This window comes from Corvus hawaiiensis, chromosome 8, assembly GCF_020740725.1.
Source record: "Corvus hawaiiensis isolate bCorHaw1 chromosome 8, bCorHaw1.pri.cur, whole genome shotgun sequence".
Taxonomy (NCBI): domain Eukaryota; kingdom Metazoa; phylum Chordata; class Aves; order Passeriformes; family Corvidae; genus Corvus; species Corvus hawaiiensis.
In genome coordinates, this window is record NC_063220.1 from 26574145 (window position 1) to 26602125 (window position 27981).

General features: G+C 39.3%; 1 protein-coding gene across 1 annotated transcript in view; it reads left to right on the forward strand.

Annotated features, from left to right (window-relative positions):
* The first annotated feature begins 498 nt into the window (after positions 1 to 498).
* Positions 499 to 27981, forward strand: part of SH2D4B (SH2 domain containing 4B) — a 67909-nt gene continuing 40426 nt past the window's right edge. The window contains exons 1-4 of the mRNA XM_048312065.1: positions 499 to 4193; positions 16919 to 17078; positions 18161 to 18308; positions 26050 to 26194. Of these exons, the coding sequence (XP_048168022.1) occupies positions 4010 to 4193; positions 16919 to 17078; positions 18161 to 18308; positions 26050 to 26194 (637 nt within the window). The 5' untranslated portion in view covers positions 499 to 4009. The remainder of the gene's footprint in view (positions 4194 to 16918; positions 17079 to 18160; positions 18309 to 26049; positions 26195 to 27981) is intronic.

Sequence of the window (27981 nt, forward strand, 5' to 3'; positions counted from 1 at the left end):
CTAGGTTAAAAATAGAGTTTTGAATTGGCATAGGATAGTGCTGGGAATATTTCATATACAAGACAACAGGTTCACTGGGATAACAAAGAGAGAAGCAGCTCTTTTATCTCTTGAATAGGACTACGTCTTCAAAGAAGAGAATAATCGTTTTCTTCCTTTCCCTCTGATAGGAGAGGTTCAGAGTTAGATGATGTGTTCTTAGTTATGCAAGGAAATCTGTGACCTCTCACTTTTTGACTTTAAGTATGTTGTTTTCTTTGAATTTTTGATTGGTAGACATCTCATATAAAAATCTGTTAATTTTTACCTGACATCATTCTAGAGATGGTTCTCCACAGAGGAATTGAGTGTCTGGCTTGCTCTTAGTGAAGAGGGTGAGCAGGAAGCAAAGCTGTGCTGATGCCTGTGGCACCCCTGTGTGTTACAGGAGTGGGCTTGAAAATAATTTTCTGTTAAAAACACTAAAGGAAGGGTGTGAAGTAACACCTAAACAGATGCCTCCACAGGAAGGAACACAAGCAGTGTAGAAATAGAATGTTTATACACAAGTATTATTTCATTCCAGATAAAAGATCACAGCTAGTCAGGAAGGTTCTTACATTTGAACTGCTAGTGAGGAAACTGGCTCCTTAAGAAGTTTTGTCACAGTGGGCAGGAGAGCAAGTGGAGAGGCTTGAAAATAATCTGGACTGGAAAAAGAATGAGGGGGGGAATTACTCCATAGTCTATCTACTCCATGATGGTTATTACAAGGGGGTAGATGAGTACCTTTTGTACAGTCAGGTTTCTTTTATTCCTTGCAGTGCATGTTTGGGGTCATTCTGACTGTATTAAAGGGGCCCAATAATAATTTTTCTAATAGTTCTTCAAGAGTATTCCTTCAGAGAGGAGAAATGTGACTCTGAAAGGATTTGTGTCAGATGCAGAAGAAATTTGAGGTACTGGAGTAGTGCTTAGTGACTACACTTAATTGTCTGAGTTATTTATTGCTTCTTAGTGCTTCTGCTCTGGTGAGGGTATATGGAAGGTGGACCTGCTGTCAAATTTTCTCATGCCCTGCAAGGTGCTCAGCATAGATGGGTTGGGTGTTGTCAGCTCTTAGTGACAGAGCTTCAGCTCCTGATGAAGACAATAGGCTTGGCCTAGTTTGGGCCAAATACCTCACTGACCCAAAATATCCACACCATGTATTTCTGGGGATACAATCCACCATCAGTCTTTTCTGATCAGTGGATCATCAGATTTTCAAGCATGCCTAGTGTTTACCCGCACGACTGAGGTTCTCTCTGCCTTTGGGATCTGCAGGTGGGTAACCAGCTATCTCCTCCCATTCTCTCCATTTCCAGATTGTTATCAAATCAAATGTTAACTGGAAAGGGAAAAGAAGGGACTGGTGGAAAAACTTGATTCTTTTCACTGATCCCCTGGGCTTTCCATCCCATAAAAGAATGTAACTCTTAAAACAAACCTGGCTAGCAGTGAAAGCAAAGAGAGAGACATGATGAAAAACTACCACCCATGTGAGAGTTTGATGACCAAGAGTTATGAGGCAGAGTCTTTTTACCTTGGACAAGAAATTAATGGCAAAATTTATGATGTTTGTTTCTACTTCTGTTGGATATTGGCTTACGTCAGATGGGATGTTTCTTTATGTTCCTTACTTCTCCTTTGTATTTCCAGTTTTTTATTTTGGGATTGATGCTACCCAAAGAAAATCTACCACAAGACAGTTGATCAGATTTGCTGCTCTGATTAGATGATAACACTTCCAAATGTGACTTTTTATTTAAAAAAAAAAAAAAAAATTCCCACACAGATTAATTCCACTTGATCATTTGGTTACCATCCTCAAATATTTTTGGTGAATAATCTTCAGGCAATGGGTTGTTCATGAAGTGTCATTTCATCTCTTTGCTCTTGCTGTTTTTCTTGTGTGATTGCCCATTGTACATTACAAATAGTTGCCCGAATATTTGTTTGTACTCTGTCTTGTATCTCCATCCTGAGCTACTTCTGCAGCTGAATGCTGTTCAGAAATGGTGCTACTTATCATGCTTAAATGCACATAGTCCATGATGAAGAGTTTGTTCTTTGCACTGTGATAGCTTCTGATCAGGATTTAATTTCTGGTCTGTGAAGTCAAGCAAAATAAAATAAGAATGATGACAGATGAGTAAAACAGTGAAACTGCTTACCCCGAAGCCTTTGCAAAGGCGAGTCTTTTTCAATTAGTGCCAAAATGTGGAGGCACAGCTCTAATATAATTGAATAGAAGCAGAGAAACGAAAGCCAACCCCCTCAGGGTCTCCCCTTTCTGTACCTAAGTAAAATAAAGAAGCATAACAAAATCTTTCTTACTCTAGGTTTTTTTCTTGCCAAGCTGTATTTCTTAAAAATAATAGTAAATAATAAAGGCATTTGTTTTAGGAGACAAAATCTGTACATAAGACAGATCCTGAATTGCAGAGTAGCATGTGGACTACACTCGTTACAGCCCATACATGATGGGTTCTGAAATCCTGTTTCAGCTGAAGGCATCATTGAAGCATCTTTGGCTTTGTGCTTCCAGGTGATAGAGTGTCTTTCCTGGAATTTTGGTTTATATCAGTTTTATTTTCTACCTAAATTAGGACAATAGTATTTTACATACCTCAAAAGAAGGGCATATGAATAGATGCATTAGCAGGATGGTTTTGAATATGAGGTCATGGAAGTCAGATATGTCTTTGACAGATCCTTATCTATAAAGCAGGTTTCTTGTGAGGAAATATAGTCCTGCTCTTTCTCTTCCTTGTATAAAAATCAAGCACTGGGATGTGGCTTAGCCTGCAAATGTGATCTGTGTTCTGTTATGCCCCTGAGTGACCACACTTTGGTTTGTCTCACAAAGTGGCCTCCTTCCCACAGAGTGCCATCCTCCCCAGAGGAGCTGAGCCACTGCCCTGTGAAAACAGGCTCCCACATCCACAGGGTTTTCTTTTTAGTGTGTTGGGCTTTGGTTTGGTTTGGTTTTTTTACATAATTAAGTGGCTGTTGGCCCTGGTGGTGAAATGTTATTTTTACCGATTTTTATAAGACTGTTGCATAGTAAAAAGCCATGATCTCCTGGAAGAGCAGCATTGTAACTTTCTCCAGTCACCAAGTGGAAAATGAATTAACATCGGGACTTGCATAATCTGTGTGAATTGCTGAGAACTTAGTCTTGTTTAATTGATATTAATTTATTTATAAAGTGATAACAAGATTCTTGTGGCTTCTGTTACAGCTGCTTTTAATTCTAGAGCATTTTAGTCAATTTGCTGCGTGACAGTATTTGTCAACACCAGGTAACTATGACCTCTAACATGCCTTACTCTGTTGAGACTGGTTAACAGGCTAGACTGAGAAAAAATATGCACACTCCTCTCTTATCAGGGGAGATCAGTTCCCAAAGTGACATAGATATTGTTGGTGTAGGTGATACCTTTAACCATGACATCACTTTAAACCCCTGGGCAACACTCACACCCTTGGGAGTGTATTGCTGCTGAAGGGAACTGCTTGACCTGAAAGTCTGAGACTCTCTATGTTGAATTTCCTTCTGCTCAAGAGAGCAAAGCTGCTGGGTTCAATCAAGAATCCCTTATTTTTACTGGCTTGCAGTCAGGAGCACTGAAGTGACTTTTTCTTTTTCCTCCCAGCCTTTTCATTTTATGTTTTTTCCCTATGTTTTTCTGTTCCTTTTTCTTACATTCACTTGACACTTGTCCCAACCTTCAGAGAATGAGATAAGCAAAGAGCTCTGTCCCTGTAACGACAAGGAGCAGAATATGCCTGCACATAAAGGGCCAGAGCAAGAATCAAACCTCTCCTGGGCAGGCAGGTGTGGGAGAGCTCCTTTGCTGCAGTTTGCTTTCTGGAGTGCCATCAGTGGGGTTTTGTCACTGTAGTGAGCATAACTGGAAGGAGGTTTCTCTCTCTCTCTTGTTTTGCTTGTCTTTTTACAAATTCTTTTTTTTTTGGAGTCACCATGCTGCAGCAAATTTTGCGTGATATGTATATTGACCCTGAGCTCCTGGCAGAGCTGAACGAAGAGCAAAAGCAGATCTTGTTCTACAAGATGAGAGAAGAGCAGCTGAGGCGCTGGAGGGAAAGGGAAGAAAAAGCCCGAATGGAGGAAGCGGTGCTGAGAAAGACAGCGAGGCGCAACCAAAGTAAGATTTGTGATCTCCTTCTATACTTCAGAGCTGGGGATGGTGGGCTTGCAACTGGCTGTGGTGCAGCAGGCATCTAGAAGAGATTGCAAGGATGAGTGCCAGCTGTCCCCATGTTAAAAATGACAGTCTGGGACAGTAAAAGCACCATGTCCTTGCTCCTTGTATCTCCAGGCCGGTCCTTTCTTGTGGGAGCATCTTAGTGATGGAGTGAGGGGAGTTGTTTTGAAGTGCCTGTCAGGAGTCACTGCTGCTGTTCTGTCAGTGATAACTGATGCACCATGACTGAGTTTCCCCTCTACTCCTAAGGCTTTTTTTTTCACCTGCCATCCTCACCCCTCACTCTAGGTCATGCAAAAGCCTGTGCTGTTGTAGTTCCTTGACTTGGCATTAAATATTTCCAGCTGGCTGGAGTAGGAGATAATTTTATGAATTTGAGCTTGTTGTGAAGGGGTCTATGTGAATAAGAAGTAGTATCAAAACTGCCATACCATAGGAGACTAAATTTCCAGCTATATAAGTAAATAGTCTCCAAGAGATTGTGTCTAGGGAATAGGATAATAGTGTGGTAAGCCAACAACCAAAACCAAAAATGAGAAACCAGGAATGTGTTTGCATGCAATATGTAGTTAAAACATGGAGCTCCTTCCAGAGGCTGCTATGAATGCTGAATGTGTGTGTTGACTTAAAAAGCAAATAGGAGACTGATGGAAGAAATATCCAAAAAGAACTTCAAATATCTTTTCCAACTGACTGGTCTTGGGTCCAAGTGGTTTCAAAGATACAGAAATACTTAATTACTTGCTCTTTTCTCTGGGTAAGTGGCTTTTCAGCTCTTTCCCCATTCATAGGATGAAGCTGTTAGGCTGGTGTAAGATAGAAAACATTTTCATCTTGGAAATGTAACTACAGTGATTCCTCACTCCACTGGGAAATGTCACAGAGATACATCAAACACTCATTTCCCTGCCAAAGATCTTATCCTATTTTTAAATCTATTAAAGCTTGAATATTCAACATTTCTAATAAGTTTTGGTAGCTTATTTTGAGAAAGCTCTTTAATGGTTATGGGACTGCAATCAGCATTTCAACTGTTGCTTACTTGAATGCACCCACGGTAGAAAACACCCCAACACAGAGACATTGTTGGACTCAATTGTCAGACTTGAAATATCTAGAGCTTCTGAACCTTACAAAGTGCCCCTTAGATAGTTATCAATTCAAAGACTATTTTTAGAAATATGCTTCAAAGCAAAACTGTTTTCCAAGACTCGCTTGAAGCACAGACCTGCATGAAATGACTGGACTAAGTTACAGTGGTAGCCTTAAGATGAGGGGGGAATGTTCAGAACACCCGAGTCAGCCATAACAGGAGTTTAAAATGTCTCCTCACAGATGGCAAGGTGGATGTTGGCAAACCTCATTCTGTTTAATTTCTATTTTCTTCATGTTAGTGCTCTCACTGTGAGTGGCCCTCTGAGAGGGATGGCATCAGAACAGCTTCTCTCATACAGCACAAAAGCCTTGTTCATTTTGATTGATTTGTAGCTGAGAAAAAATTAAAAATGCAGTTCAGCTCCACATACCAAAACATCATCATATCATTGAGATAATCTGTAACATGCTCATTCTTTGAGGGAGACAGATACAGAAAAATCTAACTGCAAAAATATTTATTTGATGAACTATCACAGTGTTGACACCTACATTTCCATATATAAATTATACATTAAACCTGTTTGGCTTCCTACTACTGGAGACCATTTTCTGGGTAATTAATTTTCTGATTTATAAGGAATAGGAGAAGAGAACAGCAGAGTAACCTATAGATTATATTTCCTCTGACAAAGGTAGTCACACATACATACTGAGTTAAATTTCACAATAGCCCATTTCCATGTTACCTTCTTAAATTGCCAATTAGAGGTATTGCTTACGTTTAACTTTCGCCCACTGTTAGGAAATTTCTACTTTCTTCAGAACAGTACTGAAGAACTATTGGAATCAGATTTGCAAGTCAGGCATCTGCTTCTACTGGAAATACTTTTTTACTTTCATGAACTGATGTGCACCAGAATTAGAAAATAGAACTTCTTTCAGGTGTGCTATTCATTAACTGTACAGACACTTGCAACTGATTTCTACTGCACATTCTGTTCCACAATGTGATGTTAAATGGTCTCTCAGTGAAGATGGTTCCTTGTTTAAAACAGGAAAGATGAAAAAAGCCAACAACAAATTATGGATATAAAATAGTGATTACTGTGGAATAGTCTTGCCTATATGACTCAAGGGGTCAAAGTAGATACCAATAATATTTTCTTATCTTAAAATATTTTTTTCCTAGAAGACAATTGACATAATCATTTTTTGGATCTTGAAGCTGCTTAATTTTCAGTTGCCCTTGATGTGTAAGTGAATTTCCAAACATTCTTCCCCTGCTACACAGAGCTTAAGAGTGGTTTTACTCCTGTTTTAAATTAATGGCTACCAAGAAATGCAGAGGTACCACAATTACATGTTCTTTATTGCCTTGAAACTGAGGGGTTTGAGCTCTTTCATCTGTGGGTTTTGTTTTTGACTCTACTGCATGACACATGTTTTATGTTCGTGCTATTTTTTTAAGGCCGAGAGTTACTCTGGCTTTATAGATATCTTTGTAGCCTGACAGAGTAGAATAGATGTGAGACTTCAGTATCTCTAATGTTGTGCTGAGTTTCTGAACACTTATAGTTGACAGGAAAACGTGGATGTTGTTTGTGAATGCACCATAGCATTTGTATGAAATAATTTTATACTAATTTAACTGGAATTATCTTTATAGCACTGACTTTCAAATCCTTTTGTTTTCCTCAAAGTTTGAATAGCCACATATGAAAACTTTTCTCCCCACCTCTTTGGGATGGGATATGGTGAGATTGAACAAAAGCAGTTAGCGACAAGGGACACTTCTCTAAATAAAAGTGCTCTGAAAGGTGCCTTCTGCTTGATCTGGAGTTCTATACCCCAGCTGCTACAATTCTCCATCGATTCAAGAGCTTAGCCACAGTGTGATGTGTGCACCCAGCAGCACAGAAAAAGGCTCGGATTTTTCAAAACAAAGCAGTGACTGTGAGTTCAATTTTGATTTCCTACGGTGACTTGAGGATGAAGTGTTCTTGTGTTTTAAGTGCATTGTCCTATGGAAACCACAAGTGCAGAGTTGGGGGCAAAAAGATTGACATATGAAGATCAGAAAGGCCTTGTGCTAGAGTTAAAATCACCAACAGGCTCATTAACATCATCATTTTTTAATTGTTTGGAAATTAACTACCAAAGGCCCCAAATCTGCATTGATTTTTACAGCAGTGCCACTGAGTGCAGTTGTTCTATTCAGTACTATAAATTTTGCTGGTTAGAAAACAAACAAGTCCAAACTATCAAATAAGATGTCAGTTGTTGAGAGTGTTTAGCAAGCCAAATACTGTACCCATCTGTGTAGTTTTATTCTTAATTTCTAAAGAAAATAATATCAATCACCTGCAGTTAGTGCTAAATTGTGCCTGCTTCTGTATTTGGATTGTTTGGTTCCATGTGTCTTGAGAAAAGGTTAAAATTGAAATTAGTATCAGAATGAGTCAATGTTGAAGGAATTATTTCACTTTGGGGGTGAATGAAATGTGTTCAGATTATTCGACAGTTTTAATTTCTTTGCCATTTAAAAAACACAGATTGATGTCTAAAGGGAAGCAATGTATAAACATCACTTCATAATGAAATATTTCCTTTAGAAGACATTGAATAAATTGGTCCCATTTTTTTTGCTATTTTCACCTTGCCTAAAATTATTAGTAGAATTTGGGCATCATATGGGTCCTCCCAAAATGACAGCATTTAGTGAGCTTATTCAAGGTAAAGAAATCTTTTGTAATTTTAATTAAATAATGACTGCTGGCTGGTGCTGGAATAGCATCACAGGTGTGTTGAATTCTTGGAGGTCCATCTTCACTTACAAATTGCTCCTGGGCAGATCTTTCAGGAACATATCTTCATTGTAATAGAACAGTTTGCTTGTTCCTACTGTGCTGAAATCACTGAGAGAAGTCTCCTCAAAATTTCAAGATCCCTTTGGGATTTTCTGAGAGTTGACTGACAGAGAGCTTTGCAATTTGCAAAGGAACGTATTTGTGTGATTAAGCAGGAGCTCTTTAGCCACTATAGCTGAGCTAGGGGTAAGCAAAGGACCCTGCCAATTTGGATTTTGACACTGATGCAGCATCCAGAACTGTCAGCATTCCCAAAATGAGATCTCAAAAACTATTGAGCTGAAGGACAGTCATGTGGGAGGGGAGACAATGCTGGTCTCCTGCTGTTAATTCTGACATTTATTCATTGTGAACTGCAGCTCATGGTGCTCAGATGGGAGCTATTTGTAAATGCTCTTATTTACCTGTCCTTAACAAGAGTAGCTGGGAGAAAATAGGGTTGTCTTATCACAGCATGGCTAGAAAATAATTTATTTTTCTAAATGATATTTGTGTTAGAAAGTCATTAGAGAACAGATGATGCTATTTGAAAGCAAGTATTTCAAGTATCCCAAGTGGATGGTTGGAGAATACGTCAGTGTCAGAGGAAGGCCAGTGAGTGGGCATGTGTTTCAGTGGGTGTGCATGCAGTGACATTTTTTTCTGACTTTGAACTTGGAAATGTATTCCTCATTTATGCTCAGACCTCTACAGACCCTGGTAATGCTTAGCTAAGATTTTATCTCCTATGGAGACGAGCTCCTGTCAGTGTTCAGTGTCTCTTTCCCTGTATCACTGGATATGGGTCTAACCAGAGACATCAGACTTCAGTATTTCTGAAATTTCTGGCCTTATGTGGTCTTGAATTCTGTAGAGTCCTGTCCTTTGTTTTCAATTCAGATATGGACAGAAAAGTAACAAGAGAACATGAGCAAGAACATTAAAACAATTTTTTTTAGGGGACTGAGCCACTTAATTTGAAGTCATTGGATAACTTTTAATGTAACACTCAGCTTGAGATATTCTGCAGCTTTGTTAGTACTGTGTACCTTGGGCCAGAGCTGAGCTGCTCAGGGCCCGTGCCTGGTGTGGCTGAGTGCTGAGGTAGGGTTAGACAGCAGCTTCTAAACTCTATTCTCTGAACCCAGTGCTAACAAGAGACCTCCAATTGCTGTATGACCGAGATATGTACCAGGTGGAACAAATCCAGAAGGACTTCTCTCCCTTCCTATGAGCAGCCATAAGTCTGCTTTTTGGATTCGTATCTTGGCCTGAAGCTGATTTCTGTGTTTTGCAGAAAAGTGACAGCAGAATATTGCTCCCTACCTGGGGCCTTCTCTTGCACACGTGCAGCCCTCAGTGCTGCTGTTGCCTGGGACATCTCTGAGAGAGGCTGTGTTAGTGGAGCCCCTGGCATGGAGGGCATTCCTGCGTTTCTCTGCAGCGTTGTGCTCCTCTGCCAGCCTGGACACGGCAGGCTCAGGCTTCCCCCCCGCCCCCGCTCCTCGGTAATGATACGAGGTTGTGACTGCCTGCACACTCATGAATACTTGATGTGGAAAGAGGGCAGAACTGCAGCCAAGGGGAGAATGGGACTTGCCCAAGCTAATTCAATATTTTCTTGCTGATTTTGCCATTTTTTAACATAAATAACTAAAACATTCAAGGGCAAAGGAACCAGGTTTTGAGAGCAGGATTTGGAAGGTACAGGAAAACTCAATGTGTTCAAGTCAGCAGTGGGTTTAGCCAGACACTGATGTCAGTTCAATAACCCTTGAGTCCACTTGTTTGCTGTGGTGCTAAAAAACCTCACTGTAGGGTATAGTTCTTCCTGCTTCTGTGGTCCTGTGTGCCTGACAAAAGGAGCCAGTGCAAACCTGCCACACTGCATTAAGTAGGAGCCTGTTGCAGAAAATGACCCATCGTTCTCTGTTCATTCTGTGACACAGAACACTTGTCCTCCTGCTCTGACTTTCCAGCAGACCCTGAAGCAGCCATGAGGACTTGGTTTTATTTTATTCTCGGAGGGAAAACCTGGAAGCTTTGTGATAGGTCTGTGTGAGAAACCAAGCCCCGTATATAGCTTTTACACTTTGCAAGACTCAGTTTGGATGAAGAATCAGAAAATATGGTGCTATGTTCCTAAGTTTTTTTAATGAAGAAAAAGAATCTCAAATGAGCGATACTGATGGGAATGATTTTAAGACCTTCAGTTTTCCTCTGATGTTTACCTATATTTTTATGCTGTTTACAGGGAAAGAGTCAGCCATTAAAATGGACAGACAAGAGGCTGACTCTAGATTGTACAAGGCATTAGAACTGTGTCTTTAAGAAAGAGTTTTCAATGTTATCTCCTGGTTGAAATTGGGCCAATTACAAAATTGTTCCATGTAACATTCTGCCTTGGCCAGGGAGCCACAAAATTATTTTGAACAGACGGGATAGACACCACATAAATGATATTTTATTTCTGTGTTCCTTTTTCCTTCTTCTTTTTGGTTTACAACATGCAAACCTATATGTGTACATTGCATATTTACTTACCATGTCCTGCCACGAACCCACTTACCTCTGAGTGTTGTGTACTGTTATCCCTGCTACATTTGTTAATTACCAGGGTCTTATTTGAGTAACCGTTTCCTCCCTTAATATTTGCTCTCTTCAGTCACTCTTCCTTTATTTGATCCTGCAGGGTTTTATTGCAGCATAATTATTTCCATGGTAACAGGCTGTAATTCCATAAACAGAAGATTGAGTTTGTTATATGATCAGGAAGCAGCTGGAGAGCCATAAAGGGCTGATTTTTCAGCAAAGCTGAAATCCTGCAACCCTTATTGATATATTAATGTAATCAGCTGAATTTCTTTCTCCCTTTGCAAATCCTCCCCTAAATAAAAAGGCACATAACACAGTGTTGAAATTCAAAGGTGTGTAAATTGAAATATTAGGGGCAGAATTTTCCCCCATTCTTCTTAAGAATTGAAATGAAGGGGGTTTTTGAATGTATTTTGGGGAGAGAGGGATTCTATGCTCCCATGACTATTAGTGGGGGTAGAGCACAAATTAATTGTAGGTCTTCAGTTTATTGTGGGATGATGTTATTTTCATTACTTTCCTCATTACCATCTAGTTATTCTGTGTGTATTTTAATGGATTTACAGCAGTTAATGTTTTGAGAAGTGCATTCTGTCCTTTGAATAGTCTCTCAAAAACATTCACGGTAATTTCCTAGGTTTTCTCCTTAGAAAGAAGTGAAATTATGTGTGCCTATTTGTGTGTTTGTATAAAAAAAGGATAATTCAATACTTATATTGGCTAAGCTCAAGGAATTGAGAACAGCCTAAAGCTCACATCCTCATTTTCATCCTAATCAATGTGCTTCCAACACATGTCCTCTAGCTAATGAAACTCTGAATGGAACCTCATCTACCCTGCAGACTAACAAAATTCAAGCCTCTACTTTAAAGAAGCTGTAAAAATAATTTGCTTGGAAAGCCAAGAAATCTCAAGTAAAGGACATTGTTCTTAGACCAGAGTATACCAGATATCTGAATTGCAGAAGAAAAAAAACCCCACAACCCTACAAACCCAGCAAACTCAACAAGCAATGGTTTAGCTCTCCATGGTAAATCAGACTGATCAGCTTTTAATGCACATGCAGCCTATTTCAGATGCATAATAAATTTCAGGAGTTTTTTTCTAGCCCAGACAGAGAAGAATAGACATGTTTTCTATAGAGAGTCAAAAGATCCTTGTATGACTACAAAGCTTTTCAGTGGGTGAGGAAGGATGCTCAATTGCTACTGCAGAGATCTGTAGCTTCCAAGCAGAAGAATTATGGTGGGAAGCCCAACCTCAGAGAAACAAGGCTGTTCATGGAAATAGCAGATTCTTTAGTAAAACTTTCAGCAGACTGTGAATGCTGTCCCCTGTTTCTGAGATTATAAACCAGTGATCCCATAATTTTCTGAATTTACAGCCTGTGGTATCCCTTACCACAGTAAGGCAGTAGGGGTGCTTGGTGCTCTCTGTCATTTTGCTGGACTAAGCAGGCAGACTGTGGCTGGCTGATGGCACAGCTGGGAATCCTGACACCAAATCAGGTTTCTAGTGCCCCTTGGAGTAGTTCTCTTGTAAACACTGGGCATGGATCACAAATGGGGATTGCTGGGGATTCTGTAACTGTTAAAGCAATGGTGAACAAGTTTGGAGAAAGGAAGCTGACTCCAGAAGTATTCTGTTTGTTTAATTACCATTATTTCTAAAGCACTTTTATTTGGAGATGTAAAAATGGAGCCCAAGAACCCATAAAACTCCTGCACCCAGTGGGTGGCTCAGCTGCTCTGTTCTGGTTAGCAGAGGCAGCGTGAGGCCCAGGTCTCCTTGGTGTATCTCTGTTTGTTCCAAGCCTTAGGCACAACGTGGAGCTCTGAGCTGATAGGGTTGGAACCCACTGTGGCCTGAGCTCTGCACACAGCTGGGATTCCCCCTCCCATCCCCACTGGCCGTGGTGCTTCTCTCTGTCCCCAGGTATGCAGGCAGTGTCAGTGTTCCCTGGCAGTGTCCAGCCATGGCAGTGACGATGTGACAATGCCCTGCTGACCCTGGGGCAGCACAAAGGCAGCCTGTGGTGCCCCATGGCTCAGCTCGTGGTAGCCCTCCAGCACTCTGTGTATGAGATCAGGAGCGCTGCTGGCAGAGCCTCGTAATTCTTGTAGGTGAGAGCTTGAGTTTCCTACTGCTCTCTAGGGCGTTGCTTCACACTTTCATTGCTGTTATAGAATTGACTGTGCAAATAACAGACAAATAGAAAACATGATTTGGTCTTATATTTGATTGTGTGTTCGTATGTACAAGCTTGAGTTGCTGTTGGTTCTGGCTTTAGGTCTCCAAGAAAGGTTTTGCTGTGATCCCTTTGTGCTGCAAATTTGAGAGACCTGATTTTGCATTTTCCGACCTGGCATTTGTCTGGAGTAAGGAGCAATATCCAGAAGCCAGTTTACTGGTCTCAGAGCAGTATAGGTGTAGGTTTAGAGGAACTCCATGTGAGATACTAATTCATGGATGGGCTTCAGGTAAAAAGAACTTCAAGAGTTTATGTTGTCTTCTTCCAGTGCTACAGAGTTGTTTTAAGTTAAAAATGGTGAAATATTAAAGCTGATAAATCATTGATCTGAAAAGTAGGGATGGAGAAGACCTGGTAAATTATTCAGTAAGTTTTCCTGATAAAGCAGTGCCTGTTTCTAAAATACTTCCATTTCTACTCTCCAATCCAGCCTAATTTTGATGTCGACTGCTTCCTAAGGGTTATTATTTGCAGCCTGCCACAGTCTCTCCAGGAAGAGAAAAGTACTTTTGTGGTCAAGGCACAAGACTGGGGCTTAAGAGATTTAATTTTTGTTTCCTGACTCTGCATTAGACTTTGTGCTCAGAAGCCTGCTGCTGAACAGGAAACATGGGGTTCTCTTGCCTCCTTTTCACCTACATTTCAAATTTGTTTAGTCAGGACTTGTAGCTTCTTTTTTTTTTTTTTTTTTTTTAATTTCTGTTTCATTTGGAAATAAAGTGTATTAACAAAACATCTTAATTTGCAGAAAGAAATTAATACTCTAGAGGTACTTTAAAGCAGGAATTATTTTGTTATAATCAGCCCTCAATAGTGGTAATTCTCTGCTTGCAAAGCAGACAACACTAGTTTCCTACAAGTGTTAGGGAAAATAATTTTCAGTACTTTCATCTTTGATCTTGCCATAGGTTCTGCAGTTTAAAAGTGCAAGACCAATATCATTAGCCTAGAAGAGCTAACCCTCTCACTGTGAATGTGATTCTTCAGGCTGCAAAGGCTTTTTGTGTGGCAGAAATTCTGTTTTCACAGTGCCAGATTTTCTCCCTGAGGTGCTTGTTTTTTTTCTGCACACTCATTTTTGATGTTATTTTGTGCTAAGAAGCTACTGAGTTTTATGATCAGATTGTACAGTAAAGCCCAGCTTTATGGGAGCATAGGTTTAAGGGAAGGTTTGCATGGGAGTCATTTCTTGAAGTAAAATCGGTGGTTGGATGTGCAAAGGTTGTCTTTTTCTAGAGAAAAACCTGAATTAACGCATATATGCTCAAGTTGAATTGTTTTAAAATAATATATGTGGAGGTCTATCTGTTTAATGCTGAAGGTTAAAATTGCCAGATTATTTAATACTGCTGTGATTTTTTAACTTGAGCTATAGTTGAACTGTACTTTACGCATATACAGTAGAGTTCTGTACTGTGTGTAGTGCTGAACCAAAAATATGTTATACTGGTGGTTTCAAAGGAGTTTATACATCTACTGGCTAGAACTTTATTAAAAAGATCCATTGTTTTAAAAGAAGAAAGAGAACAATTTCTCAAGAAATGTGTACAAACCAGCTACTTGTTTTATGGGGCTGGGTTGCAATGGGTAAGTTGTGCCTCTGAGAAACACATTAATAAACCTTTGGCACAGAAAACCTTGAGAGAGGCAAAGATAAAATTTGTCTGCTTACCTGAAAAGTTTTTGGTGTTTTTTTTTTTTTTTTCCCCTGGCTCCATCTGATAAGCTCATAAATTAACAGAAGTAGTGAAGTTGTCTCAGACCAGGAGTAGTATTTTTTATCTACCAGTTATGGTACAGATCAATTAATACAAGCTGTGTTGTTTGCAATGTTTTCTTTACAGTACTAAATAAAGGAGAGCAACTAGGATATTCAGATTCCAGAGGACGTGGAATGCTTTTAAAACAGAAGCTGCCATTGGTTATATGGGATCAGTACTCCTGGGAAGTTATTCCATACTTTTCAAGATACTTTACCATAAAAAGCAGTAGGTGAAAACCTTGCAGGCAAATAGTGATATGGCCAGTCAGGTCTCAGCAGATGGTATTCTAATTCTGTATCCAAAAAATACAACATAAATGCTGTGTTGACAGGAACACAGAAACGTACAGAATAAGAACCACAATGAAATACATTCACATTTATAACCTGAGACATAATCTGATAGACTGTGAAAGAGCAAATGCTTTTGAGAGTTATTGAAGGAAAACACTATTAGCTTAAATTTCCACCCCTCTTTGAAGTTAGTACCGTTAGGCCAACACTGGGGATTAGTATAAATTACATTTTCAAATTTGATATAGAATATTAGCTTTCATGGCGAGATTCGATCCGTTCATTGCCTTCAGTCTGGATTGTCAACACTGGTGAGTGTGGGCTGGCGCTGACACTGCCTGCTGTCAACAACCCCACTCCACTGCCTCCTGCAGCTTTCTCCCTTCAGCCTGGGATGTCAGAAACACTTTATTGATTGTGCATTGGGAAACTTAATCTGGTTAAATGGATATGTCCTCGTGCAGAACAAGTGGTAGCTGAAGGTGAGAGTAGCTAAGCTGATGTAAGAGTAGAGAGAGATGGAGGAAAAGTGGGAGCAAAGCCTGCCTGTTCAAATAGGACATGGGGATTTTTTTAACTCTCATGGGAACACTGGAGAAAAACTACTTAAGAAAATGGTGCCCTGTCTTTGTGTTTATGTTTTCAAAGGAGACAAGGTTCCCTTTAGAAGCTATGCTGTGATGCACAATTTTCTCATATCAATATTTGGGTGAGGGGGTGAAATCTAGGGGATGTAATGTACAGGGAATGATACAAACTGCTACCCTTTATGGCCTTGCAGTCTGGATTCTTTAAAATAAATGCATTGTCCATCTTGGCAATGGTCTTTGTGGCAGAGTCTCATTTTGTGAAGAACAGTTTCAACAAATTTGCAAGAAATAAAACATAGAAATGGACACATAAGAGGTGTTTCTACAAATTCCTTATTACAAATCTCTAAAATGCTTATAATATTTGAGTGTTCTATGTATAAAAGCAGAAGGAAAAGACCAAACCACACTAAGCCAGGTAGTGTAAATAACTACTAAAATGTATTCAGGTAGGATCTAATCTAGTGCCCTTTGTAGTCCTGTAGTTGGTTCTTGTACTTGGTGGTTCACCAAATGAAGTCTGTTTTGTAAAGAGCTCTCAGGCTTTTTTTGATATCCTTAAAATCACTCTGTCAACACAGTAACTGTAGATTTTTGTGTAGTTTGTGTCATGAAAACCGAAGCAGAAATTTAATCGCTTTCAATTGCCTACATGAGCAGAACAGGCTCGGCAGCACTGAGTGGTGTGCTCCGAGTATGCAGGCTCCCTGAATCTCCTGCTTCACGCAGTAGGAGCAGAAAATTCTTGGATTCTTTGAAGGTGTTCCCATGAAGTCTCTCTATGCTCAACACTCAACATTCTCTGTGCACAAAGCATTGCTAGTCGCGTAATGCCACTGGTTATTGGTTTTGCCCCATCTCTTTCTCCATGCTCTTCTTTCATCTCTTGCTGTGGGAAGCAAGAATATAAAGCAATTAAAAAGGGATTATAATACTGGAATTCTGGGAAATGCATGCCTGAAGTAATAATTTTTTTTTTTGTGGGACAGTGAGTCTTTAAAGATTGTGTGATCCACAGCATACAAACCCCTTTATTTTTTTGCCCCAGCATTTGACCAGATTTGGTCAAATCTGAAGATTCCATTGAACCTCGGAGCAATGTTTTCTTCCGAATTGTAAACTGCAAGCTTAATGTTTTCTAAATAGCAGATTTCCCATCTTTTAATCTCTGTTTACATAGGATTTGAGGCAGTGTTTATATCTTGGCTTGTTCTTGGTGGCTGTTGCAGGTAATGGCAAACACGTGCAGTGGCTGCGGGGGAAGGACGGTGAGGTCTGGGTCTGGGTGATGGGAGAAGCCCCAGGTGACAAACCCTACGAGCAGATCTCAGAGGAGCTCATAGCAGAGCGGGCCAGGCAGCAGGCACAGAAGGAGGCAGAAGAACTATGGTGAGGATTTAAGAATCTGAATTCAGGGTCCACTTGGCATAATGGGAGAAATGACCTTGTAGACAGGTGGCAGGTAATGGTGGGTAAAACTGGTAAGTATGTTTTGTGAACATTTGATTTCACTCGTTTTGTTAGTTTTTCAGCATGCTGAAAATGGAATTTTGTGGTTTTTGAGTATTGAAAACCAAAACCCTTTGTTCACAAAAAAAGTGGAGCCAACTTTTTTCTCTTTTGGGAATCTAGCTAAACTGTTGACTAGCCTGTAAATAAAGAAAAATGAAGCAGTCTGGTTTTGAGATTATTAAATTAAATATGTTTGCTATATCACAGTTCTGAGCCCACAATGGGGATTTGGTACAAAAAATCCTTTTTGAAATTGGTTTTATTTGCATTTTGCTTATATTAATTCTTATTCCAGCAGTTCAAAAACTGATTATACAAAGCGCCATGCTGTTGTTTCTAGCAGGGCCTTTTCCAGGTTTGGGGGAGATTCAAAAGTGTTTTAATGCTTGATATTGTTAGGAATTAGGCCACCTGCCTCACACACTTGCCTTTGTAGTGCAGCACTGAAGAGTGACTATTTAAGTATCAGGTTATTCTATATTATCCTTTTTCATATGAGATTCTTCTTGATCGAGTGATTGCATATTTAAGCAGGGATTAAAACATTCAACTTGTGCTCTGAATTCTTTTTAAATTGTCAGTACTAATAAACAATCTAGCATAAGAATTTGGGAGAAATTTATACTGATACTTGATAGACAATAAATTCCCAATCATGCTTTGCTAGACTGATAGAAAAATATAAGGTATGACTTAAAGACATCCAAGAAGTACTTGTCTAACTTAGAAGGTGCTATTTTAATTAGTAATTTATCAAAAATTGTAAGTTGTCTGCTTTCTGGATAGTTTCTTCAAAACTGATTTCTGGTAGGTCTCTCATTAAGTGCATTTTAATTCTTTGCTTGCATCCTTCCATGAAGTCTTATGCTAGTTATTTGTTGTAACCAGCGAGTAAGTATTGATCGTCAATTTAAGAAAATTAGTGCATTAAATTTTTATTTTCACATCCTTTTCTGAAGGAGACAAAAGGAAGCTGAAATAACAAAGAAATTCCGTGATGCTATGGCTCAAGAAAAAGCCAGAATAGTGGCAGAAAAATGGAAAATAGAAATGGAGGATCGGAAAGCAGCCAAACTGGAGGAAGAAAAAATTCAGGAGGAACTGAAGGTTTGCATAGAGCAATTTAGGTTTTCTTAACAGTGTTTTCATGTAGATTCACAGTTCTTGTCACCTTCAGTGCATGTTTATTAATAAGCTTTAAAATCCAGAGTTGTAATTTTTCATTCTGGAATATACAGCTACATGGTGTTCACCAGAACAGCTGGGTGAGTGATGAGAAAAAATTACAGGTCTCATTCAGAAGTGCCAGAACAATCAAACTGGTTATTCAGCTCACACATTAACAGAATTGTTCAGTCAGCTGTGCTGGGTGAATCATACTGGGGGAGAAAATGCACAATTGGGAAAGATCTCATTTTAAGTTAGTTTGCTTGAATGTATTCTGTGTATTTTGGATGATTTTGTTCACATAATGAACTTCAAAATTGTGTCACTACTTCCTTCAAAATAATAAGGGGTGGATCCTTCCCCTGCTCAACATATGGGAAAAGTCCAGTTGGCTTTGCTGGGAGGAGTTCATTTGCCTGATTTTTATTGACTTCATAATGAACTTTCTATGAGCTCAGTTACAGTATTTTCATGTTTGTTTGAAATAATATTTTTTTTTCACTTTCTAGTTGAAAATAGCAATTTAAAAACTAAATAGGAAAAGCCTCTGTCCACCCTTTTCATATTACTTGATAAAGATAAAAACATGTTTAAAATTGAGAAAGTAAAGTATAATGGCTTCAGTGTGCAGAGAAGTCATGACAGTCCTCTGAGCCTGGGATTAGTGAGGCTGAGTTTCCACGGAGGAGGCTTGTAGAAAATGACTCTGAGGATCCAGTAACTTCCATCTACATGCCTCTCCCCTGCTGACAGCTTGCTGTGTCTCTTTTTCCTGTCCTGGTGCAGTGACTTAAGGTGTGGAAAGTGGGGACAGACTTTTCCCCTTGTCCCTTTGTGACGGGAGGAATGCTGAAAACTGGGTGTTAAGTTCATGTGGTTTGATTGCAAAGAGCAAATTGCCACTCTGCAGACTGTGGGCCTGGGGTTTGAGGTGCTTGTGGAGCACAAAGCCAGGGCAGCTCCTGCAGAGGAGGCTGCACAGAGTTGCTGATTTACCTTTGCACAATTCATTTGGATTCACAGGAGAGAATGGGGCCTTTGAAATTCGATGTCAATGAGTAATGAAAGTATACCTTTCAAGTGCTTTATTAATGTATGAATAATGAGCAGAGCAACTTATTAAACACTCTTTCCTCTGCTCTCTGGCAAGCAAAGCCCTCTTGAACAAAGGCTGATACAGTGTTCACTTTTATCTCTGTGGCTGATTTACAGGGCACTTGGTGGGGTAAATGTCCACAAGCTCACTGTTACTGTTTTGTTTCAAAGAGACTTTTTCAAAGAGCAGGGTGAGCAACTTCTGAGACTTTCAGTGGCCAGTATTCATAGTTTTCTACTAAGGAAAACTAGTTGTTCAGTTGTTGATACAATTAAAAGGAATGGCACCAAATTCTGCTTATTTTCATATTGATGGAAAGGTAATGTCACAGTGATCTGTGTTTCCACTGTTTCCCAGGACATGAGCAGGCGTCTGCTCTCCAGCTGTGTGCCTGGTAGGAGCAAGGGACACTGCTGTAAGTGGGATGAGACTATGGTTCAGTTTCTACTTTGAATATCAATTACTTGACTTTGGCCAGGATTTATCTCTGTTCAAAAAGTTGCCAACATATTTATTCTGTCAAGGAAACAGAAACCCTTTCTTTCCCAATGGTTTATCATAAGTCAAGCATTTGAAGACAGAATTTGCAAAAATTTAAATAAACCGACCAAAATTTTTAAAACAAAACCCAGCAGAAAGGAGCTCTTTGGCTTAAATAATTGGTTTGGAAACAAGATATGATGCAGTGATTTTTTTTTTTTAAATGCCCTTTATTGAGTGTTCTCCCAGTATTTCCTGTATTAATCCAACAACAGAGTCTAATTCCACTTTCAGCATTGGCTCTTCAGTTAGGTCTATAATTTGAGATCTGTCAGGAGAGACTTGAACTGACATAGGGTTCCACCAGCAGACATCCAAATGCAGGATTGATTCCTGGTGCTTTGACACCACTCCTTTGCTACTCAGAAAAGCAGCTTGTCTGTTACTTGCTCTGGAAAGATCAGATTTTGTACATTGTGCTGTAGGACTCCTTCAAAACAGTGAAGGCATTTCAAAGGCAGGTGAATCTCACAGGCTAATATGGGGGAATTGGTAGCTTTGCTGCCCACTGACTTATTTAAGCTCACTCAGCTTTCCTTCTCCTTCCCATTTTGCTCTTTTATAATGACTCTGTACAGTGGAAGAAGTACATGAAATATTTACAAGCTGAATGAGTGGATAGGTACCTAGACAGGAAAAGAAAGTTGTGTTTCTGGCATCCACATCCAACCACAAAGAATGAATAGAACTATGGTATTGGGAAAAGATGAATTAATGAATCTACTGATGTATGACTGAAGTAATTGAAAGAATGAAGAAAAGTGTGTGGAATTTGATGCAGATCAATAGGCAAGCCCACTTTAACAGGTTGAAAATATTTAATGCACTGGTAATCATCCTTCTGTGATGATGACCAGACAATGTTTAAAAAGGTCTCCAGACTGAGGTATGGAAAGTTCAGTCTCTGCTAATGCTTCATCCTCTTGAAGCAGTTTGACTTGGGAAATTGAAACTCTCTTCTTTCTGCTGACACGTTTAATTTCTAACCATGTTGTGTCACAAACACTCCTTTTTAAGATGCTTTTATTCTTCTTGACCTAACACGGGATGTTAGGGCTGTCTGCAGTAGATAAATGATGTCTCACATATCAAAGTGAATGATGATCCCTATTTCCTTTTCCAACACTATTAGAAAAGTATTGCTTTCCTTGGTGTTTCTTAAGCAGAAATGCCTTTAATTTATGATGCTAGAATATAAACGTTGACTATTCTATTTTTGCAGTTTAAGGACAGCTATTCTTTTATGCACCTATTGCAAAGGACAAATAAGAGAGCCAATTACTGTCATTAACCTTTTTGCTAATTCACAAAAGCTCTGAGATCATAGGCATAATTTTCTGCGATTATCAGTAACTGTCATTAAGAGTCTGAACAATGTGCAGAGCTAAGGCAAATTAAAGATGTGAGTGTCATCCAGCCAGGGGTGGGTATCCTTCAGCTATGTTTAGAAATAAAAGAGATCTTCTCTCAGTTCACTCTTCATGTGGTCTACACAAAGCAAGAGAGTATTAATAGTAAAGTGCTGTCCTTATGACAACATCAGATATCTGCCAAATTTAATAATAAAAGCACAGTTGACAGCAGAGCTAAATTGCTTCTTAAAAATTCCCTGGGAGATGAAATGTGTCTCATCAAAGAAGACAGGTTGAGAATCAACCTTCAGAGAACAGAACAATTAGTGCTTCAGTTCAGGAAATATCTAATTGACCTTATGCTCAGTAGAAAGAATACACTTTCTATTGAGCTTGGATGAGCTTTCAACACGTCTGAATGCTTTACTGTGCCCCCAAGTGCTGTGGACCTGATTCCTCAGAAAATTGCTGCCAGATGTAGAGTTTAGGAATACAGTGAAATGTCACCATTGCCATTTGGAGTACTGTGGGCTTCTTATGATATAGCAGTGAGCATTCTGTCTTGATCTGAAAAAAACTCTTGTCTCCAAGTAAACGTCAAGCACTTGAGTGGGACTTATCTCTAAGTGCAAATAAGCTGTAACTTCAGCTCTGTGCTTTGCTGTGCCAAGAAAACATTGAACTCTTTCCCAAAGACAGCATATTTAGAATCTAGGAATATGACAACAGCTTCTTGCTGGGGTTTGGCACCCAATTCATTCTGAAAATGCCTTAGTTGGGTTATTTCAGTGGCAATTACAATAATTAAGTAATACCTCATTTTGTTTTGTGTGGCCACAGTTCAGCAATTTTTTTTCCTATGCAGTTGTCTCTTGAACAATGTTGGAAATGAGGCAGCTGTTAGTTTTGGTTGGAAACTGGGTCTTCAGATTTTCTCTATCCTACTTTTCAGTAACTGTGATATTAATTTTAAAGAAACATCTCTTCCTCAGTGACATCAGTAATGATTGTGGTGGAGCCACTGTCTTTATTCTGGATTGCTGGTAAAACCTAGCAAAGCTCAGATGTTTTCTATGGGTAAATGGGAAAATCTGAGCCACTGATGAGGGTAGCTTACATTTTTGGAATTCAAGCTATGAAGTCTCTACGATCCAGAGACAAACTTTAAGTAGATGGTCACTGAATCTATGACAAATTACTCGAGCAGAGTCTGTTCCAGCATGTGCAGTAAATGTCAGATCTCTCCCAGTCCTTAGCTTTGTTTTCCAGCTCATGGAAAACAGGATCTTTGTGAATTGGAGTGTGCTACTACCTCCTTGTATGTGTGAATAGCATGTCCTGGGACACATCCATGGCTGAAACAGCAGCTTCTGCATAAAGCATGGCTGAAATCTTGTAGCTCCTGCATAAGGCATGAGTGCATTTAGTACATTTGTCTCTGTGCAAATACATGCACAGTGAATTGATGCAAACCTTGTGTTCCTTTTGAGACACTGGTAGTAGAGAAGAAAATAATGCCTCTGCAAATGCTTTCTTTTCTGATGCAAGTGAGAGAATTTTCTCAGAAAAAGGCTGGGAAGGAGATGGACATATTTCTGCCATTACTCAGAGCTCTGTTGGCACCTGTCAGGTGGGTTTGCAGAGAAGTCTGATCTCTGAACTCGGCTGACTGTGTCAGCCTTGCTGAGAGCAGCCTGTCCTGCAGCCGGAGTCCCTGGGGTTTCCAGATTTCCTTCTTCAGAGCAGGGAGTCCCTAAGGGCTCTCAGCTGTGTGTTAGGTGGCCTGAATGGCTTCCCTGGAGTGGGTGGTTGTTGAGTGGGCTCAGGAGGTTCACTGCAGCTGTAGTGCAGCTGGCTGGCTGCAGCTTTCAGGGCCGCCAAAGACACTTCCTGCCAGCCTGAAGCACTGAGAGAATCTCAGGCATTATTTGCTTCAGAGAGGGCTATTGTAGCAAGTACATCTTGTGGGTTTTGCCCTGAGCAGGATGGTGGTCATTCAGCTGCCCTGCATCCTGTAAGACTCCCCAGAAAGGCCCCAAGAGCTGTGGCAGCCAGAAGCCCAGTTTTCCTCTGTAAGAAAATCCACTGCTCTATATTTTGCCTTTTCCTCAGTGTATTTTTAAAATCTTTGTGCAGCAAAACCGAAATGCTAACCTAATCTCCTTTTGTCTGCTTTGGACTGAAACATTAGAACTTAACCATGGCTAATATTAAATATTATTTAGAGCTGCCCTTAGTAAAGATGTCAAACATGGTGAGACACCCATAGACAGAAACAAGTTTGTGGTAAATTCTCAACTGCCAGAGGACAGATAAGATCATTTAGCATGTTCAGATTCTCCAGTGGAGTTAAGGCTGGAGAGGATTACTGCTGCCTGTTGAATTGCCAGTGCAATGTTTTTTGGCAGCTTGGTATTTCTCAACAGTTTGCAACTCTGTACTGAATTGTCACCTTCCTAATTATTCTGGAAGAGCTGAAAGGGACAGGCACAGAGTACAATCTCTCTCAACTGTCAGGCAGAAGGTGGTGTTTATAGGTATTACAGCTCTTCACTCCCAGCTCTGATGTGCAGTTTTGGGTTCATGGGGAGAAGCAGACAAACTGCTTGCTGTATTCTCCCAGTGGAGTAAATTTGAAAGTTCAATTGTTGTTCATTTTAAATACAAACACGTACTGTTTAGTCATACTTGACAAAAGGATGAGTGTTCTTTCCTGTGTCATCCTAGCAAGGATTGTTTCTTCTCACATGCACCTTTAAGGAGTTGAGCAATATACCTGTACACAGATCCATGCACTAATTTAATACATGGAAGTTAAAACTTTTCTTTCTGTAAAAAGGAAAATTGTGTGAAAAAGTTTTGGTGAGTTCAGAATCAAGTGCCAGTGTTAAGTTTTTGTTGTTGTCTCTTCTTTGACTTACATCTCCTTCTCAGTTAAAAAGGTAGGATTTTCTTAGTTGGCACTGTTGCCTTCCATTAAGAACTCAAACTCTGCTTTAATTCTGGTTTTTGGTGCGTGTGTGTGTGGGCTTTTTGTTTGTTTTTCACTAGAAATGCTTCAAAAACAGCTACATTAAAAACCAAGCCCAAATGTACCAACTCTTACGGGATTCAGGGAAACTGCTGTGAGATTGATTTTTCCCTCTTTTCTATTTTATGTTTACCTTGTGGTTTAAGATCTTGGATAGAAAACATTCTGATAACCCAGGATTACTTCTGTGTCTGTCCATCTTCCTGAAAGATAGCCTAGAGCTATTGAATTCTTTTAGGTAGTGAAGCTAAGTGAATAAATATTCTCCTCATAAGAATAAAGAACAGCTGCTCTCATATTTTTTTTGAAGAATAGAGCCATTTACTAGCAGCTAAAATGTGCAATCCCTAATTCTATAGAGATATTAAAAAAGATAATTTTTTTTCCTGAGGAAGCTGCTGCTCTTTGAAATTAGTATTGTCTAAAAGCATTGACTTTTCAAAAATAATGAACTGTCCACTCAGCCCATGTTTTTGGGAGCCAGGAAATAACAATGGGAGGATGATTTTAGAAATAATCCAAGATACTAGCATTAGAATTGACTGAAGAACAATACTAGGCTTTTCTTTCTCAGAAGTAATAAGATCAGCCTAATGTATTGTTCAGAGAGTTGTAGAATATTAAGGGTTGGACTCTTAACCTTCACCCTGGAACTTTCACAGGATTAACATCTTGCAACAATCTACTTTGGGTTTCCCTTACTTATAGTTTAGGTCAGGTAACTAGTACAGTAATTCAGGGTGATTTTATTCAGTGATTTATAAAAAAATTCTTATCTATAATTTTGTTACCCGTAAGGGTATAGCGTTGGTTCCATTATAAAATTAAATACAAACTGTTCTTATTTGTAATTCAAGTTATTTCAGTAATATAATAGCACTTAATAAAGTTCAATTTGGGGATTTTTGTGGGCTTCAATTAAACTATATGATTCAAATCTGCTTTTTTCAAAGGGATTTGGGAAAATTCATTGGAAAACAGATACAGATTCCTACTTCTGCATTAATTGAGCTCCTGTGTTATTGATAATATGAGTGAGGCCAGCTGCAGAAGCAATCTTTATCAGATTTTCATCTCTTTTAAGGCTTTCTTGGAAGAGAACTTTTTTGGTGTGTTACTCTTAGCTACATTTTGCAAAGTGACTGTTGGGTGCTGAAGGATCTGCCTTTTCCTCCAGAATGTAGTGATCTTGATTTTTGGAAAATATTATTCCCTGTGTTGGTTATGATGGCACATTGGGACAGCTGCTAAACCAAGAACAGCAGTAAATCAGTTCTAAGGCTCTGTGGAAGATGTGTGTAGTGCTTGCAGGCAGCAGTATCTTCAGTGGGGGTACACGTGGACTTAAACCTGGAGGATAGCACAGGCTTTGGTGCCACGTGATAAAATGTTTCCTGTATAGTTTTCAGATCTTAGATGCTTTTTATGTTTCTCATTCCTGTGCTACCTGTGGTCTCAAAATGTACCCTCTTCAGAAATTCCTAAGAGGTGGGAAAATTCAATGATGCCTGTGGTGATAGGTGAGAAGCCCAAAGTTAGAAGAGACAGTGATTTGTCCAAAGTAATGTAGCTACTCTGTGACAGGAAGCCACTGAAGCAGTGTCTCAACTTTTGGCACATTCTTCCTTCTTAGTCACTTCTGGCTTACTTCATTTTGTCTAGAAAAGAGAAGAAGAGGAAAGACAGAAGGGTGAGGAGCTAATCAGGCAGCAGGAAGAAATCCGGGCAAAGGAGCTGTATTTGAGCCTCAAGCAAGCTCAGCAGCACAGTCAGCACAGCGACGATGACCAGGAGTGGGAAGAACAGTGTGAGTAAAATTCCCTTCCCAGCATTAATGTATTTCTGAAAGCAGGCAAAAGGACACCTGCAGAATGGAGAAGATGTGGCCAAAAAATCTCTTCTACCTAGAGAAATACAAAGTGCTGGATTATTTTGGTGGAAACTGGCATCTTAAAATTACAAGCAGAAGTTTCTTATTTCTTTCTGAATCTGTGTCAATGCCTTATAGAAAATTTTTCATGTACGATGACTGGGATCATTAAATTTTGTCTAATGTACTTAATTAACAGTTTTGGCTTAGTAATAATAATTCAGGACACAGTTATTTTGACAGCTTGTCCTCAGCTATCTCTGAAGAGATAAAATCTGTCTTCATCAGTATTTTAATTGCTTCCATATGGTAGTGGGGTGAAGCTATGATATCAGTGCTGAAACTCACTTCATTCCAAAAGATTACAGTAAATCATACTTAGATTGTTGCTCTAAAAAAAACCACCTGATGATGATGATCTTACTCTATGGAAGTGCTGTTCCTTTTTAGATAGCCTGAAATTCTTTATTAACATCATAATTGTGATTAATTTCAATTTTTTTGGTGATTTTTAAAAGCTATAAGGAGCAGAACAACTATTTTATTATATAGATGTATACGTTTATACTGTAGATAAGTAAAGGTCCACATTATGAATAAATTTCAAAATATACTTTGAGTTTATTTTATGGTTTTAGTCATCACTTCATTAATTCCTGAGGACTAATTACTGAAGTGCTATTACCTGGAATGGATTTGATAATGAATCATTCTGTAGAAGATGAATTAAGTCTATATGATACACTGTGCCATTTTCCAAGCTCATACCAGGGTATGTTAATTTTGATCAATAAAACCTCTGTACATTACACTGTCAATAAAGATAAGGTAATTATTTCCTGGAGAATTATCTAAATCGAGGTATACATGCTCATATTGAAAGAAAAATTTAATTTCTGTATTTTGGGTATGTAACAGCAGAATGAGGAAAAAGTAGCCCTTTAGTTTTGCAGAAAATAAGCATCAGCTGGTAACCCAGCATAGAGGATGGTATTATGTACTTTAGGATTTCTTTGATGATATATAAGGAGAGAAAATGTTGTTAAATGAAAAATATGAATCCAGCTTACCTTTACACTGAAATCGGCAATAAAACAAAATACTGCAAACGCTCCTAAAACCAGGTATCATTTTCTTACTGTTGCATTAATGAGGTAACTGATGTTTTAAATTGTTCTTCTGTTTTCTTGAGGAATGCTGTTTGTGCAGGGATAGACATCAAAAATGCTATAGGATGATTATGGGAGAAGGGAGAGAGAAAAAGTAATAAGCTATGAAATGTTTTGACCATGGGTTCTGTAATGGCATTTTTAGTCAGTCAAAACAGTTGTGACTGCATCACACGCTGGTGGGGATAGTCTGCCACCAGCACTTTTTTCCTGTGAAGCCTTGGGGTATTCTGTAGGCTCTGAAGGAATTCTATCACCTCCAGTCTGTATGCCTCATTAGTTGCAGTCCTGTCCCCTTGCCCAAAGGGTGACCAAGAGCAGCCCAGGTGATCCCGAGCTGCTGAGCCTGGTCGCCAGCAGCAGCGCTGCTGAGGCACAGCAAAAGCTCAGCACCTTCTCTCGCTGCTGCGTTTGCAGCCCGCTGTAAATTCTGTGCTGCCAGAGTTATGCTGTTAGCAGTAATTGATTTAGCATTAAACTAACTGCAGACTAATGACTAGAGTGTATCATATCCTTGTTTATCCTCTTATGCTTATCTCAGTGTCTCAATTTATG